This window comes from Rutidosis leptorrhynchoides, chromosome 2 (genome assembly GCF_046630445.1).
Source record: "Rutidosis leptorrhynchoides isolate AG116_Rl617_1_P2 chromosome 2, CSIRO_AGI_Rlap_v1, whole genome shotgun sequence".
Taxonomy (NCBI): Eukaryota; Viridiplantae; Streptophyta; class Magnoliopsida; order Asterales; family Asteraceae; genus Rutidosis; species Rutidosis leptorrhynchoides.
Window position 1 is genome coordinate 146,565,806 of NC_092334.1, and position 9,903 is coordinate 146,575,708.

The 9,903-nt window shown below is 36.5% G+C and overlaps 1 protein-coding gene across 2 annotated transcripts; it reads left to right on the plus strand.

Annotated features, from left to right (window-relative positions):
• The first annotated feature begins 270 nt into the window (after positions 1-270).
• On the plus strand, positions 271-4,897 carry LOC139891477 (uncharacterized). 2 transcript variants are annotated; one of them, XM_071874446.1, is made up of 6 exons: positions 271-743; positions 1,213-2,115; positions 3,031-3,219; positions 3,300-3,454; positions 4,333-4,443; positions 4,674-4,897. In XM_071874446.1, exons 1-6 carry the CDS (start codon positions 564-566, stop codon positions 4,732-4,734), a joined length of 1,599 nt encoding a protein of 532 aa, XP_071730547.1. In that variant the 5' UTR covers positions 271-563; the 3' UTR covers positions 4,735-4,897. The 2 variants fall into 2 exon arrangements, with proteins under 2 accessions (XP_071730547.1, XP_071730548.1); XM_071874447.1 differs by having other exon boundaries at positions 3,321-3,454.
• The last annotated feature ends 5,006 nt before the right edge of the window (positions 4,898-9,903 follow it).

A 9,903-nucleotide genomic window follows, 5' to 3' on the forward strand; every position in this document is an offset into this window, starting at 1 on the left:
ATATCAATAAAAACACATATTAAAACTGAATCCACTCATATAATTTTTATTAAATATTTTATAGAACAAATAAAAATATTCAAATTTTTTTTAACGAGATCATTATTTTAAGACGAAATAAGTATTATTTAATTAAATTTTTGATTTTGGGAAGAAAAAAAAAAAATAAGTATTGGGTTAAATGACGCAAAGGCCCCCTGAACATCAGTACAACTTCCATCGGTACAAACAATCACCCCTTTACATTCAAATCCCTCAGATTCTTCGATTACACATGTGTACGGCGGTTTACCGTTAACCTATCCCCAATCTCCGTCACCCTCAAATCTTTCCGGCATCACAATGCCCACATATACTCTGTCTATGCATTTATTCATTTCAAGAATTAAAACAAAAATCGCCACTTTTAATAATAATCGTTGTAATTAAATAATGAAAAATCTGGATCTGAAACCTTGATTTTTTTCTTTATGCATTTTTCATAAACATCTAAAATTAAAAAAAGATGAAAACTTTGGAGAGTTAATTGATTTTCGGTTAGTGGGTGTTTGAGATATAAAGAAATGGGATCGAGTAGTAGTAAATCTATTGATCCTGAACCGCCGGCGATGACGGCGGGTAGTCGCCGGAGTTATTCAAGAAATGTGTTTCAAGCATCTTGTATTCAAACCACATCTGGATCTTCAGATACCAATAGTGATATGGAAGATGATGTTAATAATACGGATATTGAGGATGACCAGGTATTTTTATCTTTTGATGTTCTATTCAATACACAATCATCATTATCTAATAAAATTTGAATATTTCATTAGTTATTCATTATTGAAGTTAAAGTTTGTTACTTTTTTTTTATTGATTGAATGTTGAATAATACAGTAGTTGTGATATGCATTTTTTTAATTAATTGGGTGTTGAATAGTAGTTGTGATATTTATTATTCTGACAGTGTATGTTGATGGAATACTGAATTTGCCCAAATTATATTGATTTTGTTATGATATACTGTGTACATTTTTCTTGTAAGTACAGAATGAAAATGAACTGTTAGTTATGGGGTGTATAATGGTTTTGCATAATCCTAATTTGTAAGTAACAAGTGATTTAGGTCCGAAATGAATGTTTAGTTTCTAATCCTTGTTAAATTTCTTTTTTTTTTTTTTTTAAATCGCTGTATTGATAAATTGATACCCTGTATTTTGTACTCTTTAGATATCTAATCATAGGTCCAAAGAAAATGATACGGAAGGCAATCGTTCAAACATGAGTACATGTACATCAAAGTCGAAAGGTATATTAAACCTGAACAAAAAAGTCGAAACTAAACTAACTGATAAAAGGACAGTGTATCAAGAAACAAATCTTAGTGAATGGGGCGAATCAAGCCTAAGTGGTGGTGTGTCGAGAAACGGGACTGGATCTTTGCGTAACCGCTCAAGTCGTTTCCTTTCTCGATTTAGTTTTTTTCCCGGTAATACAAGTTCCCGTTCCACAAGGGCTTATCCAGAGTCTTCTACAAGTTCTATGATATCCAATGATGATGATCTTCATTCTAGTCGTATTGTGAATAAAACTAAAAACCGTCAAGGGTGTGAGCTTTTCCCGTGTTTTATACCAACGTCTCTCGGACCACAAGATGAAAATTCGGATTCCGATTCAGATGATAGTGATGTAAGCTCTATTCGCGAATTAGGTCGGAATAGTAATAACAATGGAACCGAATTAAATGTGAACCCATTGTCTCCAAGAAATAGTAATAGGCCCCGAGAGCCCGTTGAACAAAATGTTAGGTTTAGTAGAACGTTAAGTGTTGGAAGATTGCGTGACCGAGTTCTTCATAGACCGACGTTTCCTGAATTAGCGCCTTTTTCTATGCAACCGGAAAGCGAAACGGTGAGTGGTAGTGAAGTTCGTGAATTGGGGTCACGGTTGTCTAATGAAAATGTGATGACATCAGCAACTTCGTCTAGTTATACATCGTCCACCATGCCTAACTCTTTGTATGGGAATCGTGATTTTGAGGTTGAAAATTTGAGTGTGAGAGACACGAGCTATACTAACCTTTTGGAACACAGAGCAAACTATCTTGAACGAAGAAGGCGAATAAGATCACAGGTAAAGTTCTTGTTACATTGTAATTATATATTTTTTTCGTAAATTGCAAAGATTATATTGTAATAAATATGTATGAAATGGACATATAAAGAGTTAACGGGTCAATCGGAGCTGCTTGTTAGCACTAAGCAACTATAAATTAACATGTTTCAACATGAACCCGTTTTGCCTCGTTACCTGACCCACCAGTTTGTCACCTCTAAATTGCTGATCAATGGGCTGATTTCCGGTTACTTTTTAGCCCAAATAGGTCAAATAAAAAAAGAGGTATTTTAAACAAAATGAATCAGATGATGGTCAGACAGTCTAATGTGCTTCAAAGTCATCGTAACATTATTCCAAAACCATACACAATCTTTATAGTTGCTTATGGCACATGAAGTTTATAACTTTTAAGTATATGTCATAGTTTCTGTAGCATACCCAATGTATAAATCGCTAATATGAAATTTAGAACTGGGACAAGAAAGTATTGTATGGGTCAAATGGACCTGATCCAACCCATGTATCATATTTTAACGTGTTACTCAACCCAAGGGTTGTAAAATTTGCAAGTCGGCGACGAGTCGGTCGGGACCTTGGGGGACTAGTCGGCCGGGTCGGGCATTGACTAACTTTTTAACTTTTAGTAATAGATTAAATTAAATATCCATATATTACACATAATATATCAAACATAAAATATAAATATTTCAAATATAGATATAGGGCACGAAATCTAATTTTAAAAAATATTAAAATTTTACGAACTTTGACTTTGACCCGACTTTGACATGATTTTTAGTCGATTTTGAGCGAAACGGGGCAGTTTAGTCCCCAAACCTACCTTTTGGCCGACTTTTACAACGGTGACTCAATCTGCCTCACCCCTGCCATCTATGATGTTTATATGGTAATGAACTATACGCGCTGCAGGTACATGCATTACAGAGGATGGGAAGCCGTTTTGAGAATCTGTCTGGTCATGAACGGTCTTGTATATTGTCTGGTCAACATCGAACGGGACATTGTACATGTCGCCTAAATAATCAAGATCCAAATGATGGTGTGAATGCTAGAGGTAGCATATCAAGAATTGTTTTATTGGCTGAAGCTCTCTTTGAGGTGATGTCATGTTTATAAAGGATGATGCTTTTTATTTGATTTTTTCCTATTCATTGAACCTTCGGACTTATTTTAATTAGGTTTTGGATGAAATTCACCAGCAATCTGTAGTTTCTACGTCTCGACCTGCACTGTCTTCAATCGGATCGGTTCCCGCCCCAATTGAAGTTGTGGACGCACTTCCTGTTAAGCTGTACCGCAAGTTGCCAAAGCATTTAAACGAAGATGATGCACAGTATGTGTTTATTATATTTTATCTTATTGCTCTATCTGTTAATTTAACAAAGAAGATGAATATGATATATGAGATCCAATCATCCTAACTTTATATCTAGAGTTATCATGTTAATTTTGAGTTGTTCTTGGTTCATTTTAGTGTAATGTAGTGTTCTCTCTTATTTTTAATAAAAAAATCTATCTATATATGTATTTTTATGTTTCATTGACCATTTGGAATCTAGTGTTTTTTTTTATTAGTGTCCAACTTCTGACAAAGTGGATTAGACTTGGTACATAAGCATCATGTTTTAAGGTTTTTTTAGTTTATTATGAGGTGTTCCTACCCCTATCATTGTGCATTAACTTACTATTGTTTTTGACTAGATAGAAAAAAACTTAGGTTAGAAACAGGGTGTAGTTTAGGTTGCGTTATGTTAGTGCCCACAGACAACATATTAAAATGTTGTCCAAACAACGTATTAGAATTATAATTTTCATTTGAAAACTTTCACATGATATTACACATTATGTTAGGACTTGAATATTTCACGATCTTCACTTTGCGTTTAGCCCTATAACAAAAAATGATATTAGTTACAACTCCTACTCCGTTTGCTGTATTTTTCACTTAGTAGCTTTTTCTATCATTGTAAGTGGTTTGCATTGCAAACAAATTGTCTGTTTGATTAATCAAAAGATAAAGGAATGTTTTTTTTTTGGGACTTATTGTGCAAGAAAAACATGTACTTGCCACCTTTTATCCGTTGTATTATTAGTTATTGAATTGATTTTTTTACAGACTGTACAAGTTTTACTAACTCGTTTAATTTACATCAAGTCAAATATATCAAAAGGTTTGTCACTTGCTAAAATTCATGTTTGTCGCATTCTCAGGTGTTACATCTGCCTTGTTGAATATGAGAACGGAGATGAAGTTAGGGTGCTGCCATGTCATCATGAGTTTCATAGATTATGCATCGACAAATGGCTCAAGGAAATTCACAGGTTTATTTCTGCTACTTATTTTTTCTATTTTTTTCCCGAAAAAGTCTTGAAATATGATTTTTTGTTTTTTTGTTTTTTAAGTTAATTCCAATTTCCAAGTAATGTCATATTTTTAAGGACTAAAAACTATCAATAGCTGCCACCCCGGTTAAATATTTGTAGATTCAATTCATTTTCAGTAAAAAGGCTTAGCCTTTTTTGGGAAAAGGTTCTAATGTATGATGAAACAGGATTTGCCCGTTATGTCGTCGGGACGTTTGTAAAAGTGGATCATTGCCTGCCGAGTTGTGACAGTTACAAGGACACGATTGTTCAACCTGAAAGCACTGTAGTGTCGTCTTAGTGCGTGCAAGGAATGTGATTGTGCAGGGCTTTAATTAAATCTTTAATGTCTCCAAATTTATTACTTCCATGGTGTAATACTAGTATATTCGAGTGAGAAAAAAGTTATCGTGTTCAATATGCATTGCTTGTAGAAACTATTGGTTTCACATTAGTCACATTTTGATATTATCTTACGGAGTTCTTCTTACTATTGCGTATATGGTTGTGATTCTTTTTTGTTTTAAGACGCGAATCTTTTTGATTACTTACGTGAAGCGTCCCATTTCTCTAATTTGTCACAAAAATCTTTTTTTTTTTTTTTTTTTTTTAGAAGTGTATTGGTCTCTATATTTTTAAAAACTTTTTCCTACTTATTGGCCGGAGGTCCACTCGGAAGCAATCTCTCTATCTGTCGAATAGAGAGAGATGACTTTATCTACTTTTGAGGGTGTTTTTACTCTGGGTGGAGAAATGACTTGTCTTTATTCTCGGACAGGGGAAGGATTGTCTACATCTCACCTCCCCATACACCACTTATGTGGTATTGGGTTTTGTTGTTGTTGTTGTTGTTGTTATTGTTATTGTTGTTGTTGTTGTTGTTGTTGTTGTGTATTGGTCTCTATAGTAAGCGTAATGAATGTCGGGTGTCGTTTTGTGTTTTTTGCCATGTCGTTTGGTACTATCTATCTATCATAGCAGAGGCATTATGGTCTTTTTCGCTGTATAGACAAAATTACGTCGTTGGTGACTATGTATGAAAACATGTAGGTGTATTTTTTTTACTTAGGTGACCTCAAATTATCTAATTGTTACATGGTTGATCCTCCGTTAATTATGCTCCGTTAAGTTTGAACACGTGACTCGCACGTGAGGGCATGTTTGTCCATTACTTTTTTTATTCTTCTTAAAGCAATTTTCCGACACCTTTTAACACCCCGTTGCTTTCGTTCCAAAAATTAAAATTCCCTAATTTGTCACGAACAACATCAGATGATACCGTATAACTATCATGCCATCTACGTTCGAATCGAATTAAATAAATCGAGCGATATTGATCGAACAATGTTGGGTGATATGAATTGGGGATTAAAGATATTTTAAGAACAAGATGGAATATTGAATATAATATGAACTGAGAATTACGGTCTAAGAGGAACAAAAAAAGAAAATGGACAAATATGCCTTCATGTGCAAGTCATATTAACACATAATTAATTAACGGGTCTAAGCTCCAAGGTCAATCATGTATGTAACGACCCGACTTTTTCGACTTGCTTTTGTGCTTTGTGCTTTCACGAAACTGCGTATTTGTGCATATTGAGCTATATTATACTCTGGGATCTTACTACATGTGGATTACTTTCGTTTATATGTGAAAACGTTCCTTTAAGTACGTATGTTACTTAACTTGATCCCCGGAAGCCTTTATGACCGTTAGTGTCACTTGACGTTTAGAACGAACTGCATACTGTGTACACGTTTAACTTTTGTCGTAATCGAAATATTATGACTACGAAATACTAATTGTTATTTTATAATAACAATTACTTGGGTTTTTGGATGCTTAATTGTAACACCCCGTTTTCTTCATGCGTGCCTTAAGGTACATAATTAATTGTTTGAACGTTATATCTTGTTCGTATATGTGCTTAAACGTATTTAAAGTGTTAGTTGATGCACACGAGAAATATATATATATATATATATATATATATATATACGCGTATGAATGAATACGTGTAGTTTAAGGGTATATGCGAAGCAAGAATGGGGTGAACGAGTCGGGTTATGACACATAAATTTGTAAACCTAAAATTGGGCAAAAATGGGCGTGGGGCCGCGCCGCGGCGGGAACCTCCGCGCCGTGACGAATAACGTGAATCAGATTCAGGAGGCTTGCTAAACAGTTCTAGAAATCAGTGTATCGCCGCGCCGCGACATTTGGGAGTCGCGCCGCGACAAACTGGGCGAGCTGGTTCCTATTTCAGTTTTTAAAATAAATGGTCCAAGGGTAATTCGTCCTTTTGCATATAGATCTGATTGGGACATTTAATCTCCACCACTTATTCATCTTTATTCATTTCTTTTCTATTTTCTTTCTCTATTTTCTCTCAAAACATAAAACCCATTTGATTTCAAAGTGAGATTTGAGAGTGAAGAATTTCACAATCCTTGAAGCAAGAAGAGCTTATAGCTCAGTGGTACCCGATGCCTTTGATCCCTGGGCCCACAGTGGGGGAAGCTTTGACCCGAAGAAAGGCGCAAGTTCGATTCTCAGTCTGGGCGCCCCGCATGGAATTATTTCTCCCTCCGGGGGAAAATTTGTGAAGTGTTTCGGGGGTCTAGCTAGCTGGGGTAAAAATCGCCTTGCCGTCACTGTGGTACCTGGGAGGAGGTACTTTGCCGGCACAGGTCTCTTTCGGGGTGGGATTGGTGGGTGCTACGGCACACAGGGTTAGCGTGTCCCTGCCAACTTACACGTTTTGACCCGAAGTTGTTCTCCTTGTTCTTAGCTACGAGTGGATAGTGTTGGTAAGTCTTAACTCCGTGTTTTGAGTTTTAGTTAATTTATGGCTAGGGTTTGGGTCATTTGAGACTTGTAAGACCCATTTGGGAAATTAATGGGTGAATTGGGGTTAATTTGATGTAAGGAAACCCAAATTGTGTTAATCTAGGGTTTGGTCATGTAAATTGGGATTTGTAAGTGTTAATTGCGTTATTAGTCACTAATACACTTGTAAAATGATGAAAGAGTGTTAATGGGCTAAGTTTGACTAAAATTGTAAGTCTAAGTGTTAAAATGGGCCAAATGAGTAATGGTTGACCTAGTTGGGTGAGATGGGTATGAAATACCCATCAATTGTGTTAGTTGGTGTTAGTAGGCTCTAATCACTAGCTTTTAGTGATTTATGAGGAGTCATAGCCATTAATGGGCGGTTTTGGTGGATGTGAGTCATTTAATGCTTTTAGGACATTAAATGCCTAAGGGAAAAGTATTGGTGGTTAGTCCACTAGAGTTGTATGTTAATTAAATGCATAATGTGATAGGTGCATTACATTGAAGGTTGCGAGCTTGATTCCTAGTTCACCAAAGGCGATAAGGTGAGTGAAATAATTATATATGTATATATATGATTTATTTGCTTGTGGGGTATGGGTTAATGTTCGATGTTGATGATACCATATCCTAGAGTATATTGTTTAATTGTTTAGTTGAGGGTTAAAGTTCGATGTTGACGATACCTCAAGTATGGATTTAAAGTTCGATGTTGACGAAGCCATACCACTATTGTAGTGACGTTTGTTTGATGAGGGTTTAAGTTCGATGTTGACGATACCACATTTATTGGGACGAATGGGGATTAAGTTCGATGTTGACGATACCATTCGTAGGGCTAGCCTTGGGATTTGAATAATAATGGATGTTGTGAACATCAATGGTTGTGTATTTGTGTTGTAGCATATTGTATTGTTTGCATTATATGCTATTGCTATACTAGCTATGTTATCGAGAATTTAACACTATACATTATGAAGGTACGCTAATTATATTGCTAGTATGTATGCGAATTTTGGTATAAGTGTGTGCAAGTAAGTAAGTTATATATGTATGTGTATAATTATTGCATTCACTAAGCTTTGCTTACCCCTCTCGTTGTTTACTTTTTAGGAACGAATGCGGATAAGGGAAAAGGGGTTATCGGGAATTAGATATTCCCATTTTGATGCTTGTGGAAGCTTTTGGAAGTCGACCTAGACGTTTTGGGTAGTTTAGCCCCAAACCATGCTCGAGTGTCGTTTGGTTTAAAACTATCAATTATGGGTCGAACTTGTATTACTTTTGATTAAGGGCCTTCGTGCCCATGATGTAAACTTTAAACATATTGTACGTTTAAACGGGTTGTATGAAGTGGTTTACATTGGCGATTATTCGAATGGCGTGTTATCGATAAAAAAAAAATTTAGTTGGTTGAATGCGGGTTGGGTTGTTTCAAGTGGTATCAGAGCATGGTCTAAAGGATTTAGGCAACTTAAGATAGGTGCCTAGACTTAGACTTTATTGTGTATGCGCGTTATGCGGGACTTGTAGGAGACGGGTCGGACCGGGGATTGGTTAGTGCCTAGGTTTAGGTGAACTAACTATGCGCTAATTGTTTTGTGTTGTGTTTTGCAATCATCAAGCGAGATAGACGTTGTACTAGAGAGTTAATGCGACGTGCTCGCGTAACAATGATTAGCTACCATTGTTACGGGTTCAAATCGTGTCAAACAAGCGATGTACGACGATTGTTGAGCAAGATGGGGCGGTGAGGTGTACATGAATATTATGTTGTATCCTTTCGTTTCATTGTTTAATCTATTTCCGTTTTATAGTATGAAGACGAGAAACGGACCTGAGAACTATGAAGGAGGTACGAGCGAGGACCTCGAGTTTACGGCCAAGGTTGAGGCCATCATTAAAAAGCAAAGAGTGGAATTTCTTGAGGATGTTCGAAAGGTTTTCCAAGAATCGGTTGATGGGCAAATAACCGAGTTAATCAATGAGCGAATGAATGCCGCGATCGAAGAGGCATTAGAAGCTAGAAATATTTATCTTCGTGGCGAAGGGGGTGATGGTAATGGGGGACATGGAAGGCGGGACTTCCATTACAAAAACTTCAAGGATGCTCAACCCCCTATGTTTAATGGGGTAAGGGATCCGTTGAAAAGTACATGTTGGATCTTCGACATCGAGGGGGCCTTCCGTACCGCGGAGTGTCCTCCTGAGAAGAAAACGAGGTACGGTTCTAGTATGTTGCGTGAAGAGGCCAAGTTGTGGTGGGATGATAAAATCCGATTATATGGGGAAGAGCAATGCATGAGCTTGACGTGGGAAGAGTTTAAAAAGGAAATTTTCAAAGAATACCGAACTCCTTCCGACCTTGATAGAATCCGGGACGAGTTGCACAATTTTCGTCAAGGTTCAATGGACTTGGTTACTCTCAAGTCTACCTTCTTAGCAAAGACTCGTTTTTGTCCGGAGTATGTTGATGATGATCACAAGTTGATGCTAGATTTTTATCGTACACTAAGTGATGAGTTGAACGGTAAGATTAGTCGGGGAATGGCTAAGTCTTTTGACGAGTTATTTGAATT

Excerpts from the sequence above, each read along its gene's own strand:
- LOC139891477 (XM_071874446.1), top strand. The coding sequence starts at position 564 with ATGGGATCGAGTAGTAGTAAATCTATTGATCCTGAACCGCCGGCGATG. Across the intron at positions 744-1,212 it reads CGGATATTGAGGATGACCAG|ATATCTAATCATAGGTCCAA; the intron begins GTATTTTTATCT and ends TGTACTCTTTAG. Across the intron at positions 3,220-3,299 it reads TGGCTGAAGCTCTCTTTGAG|GTTTTGGATGAAATTCACCA; the intron begins GTGATGTCATGT and ends TATTTTAATTAG.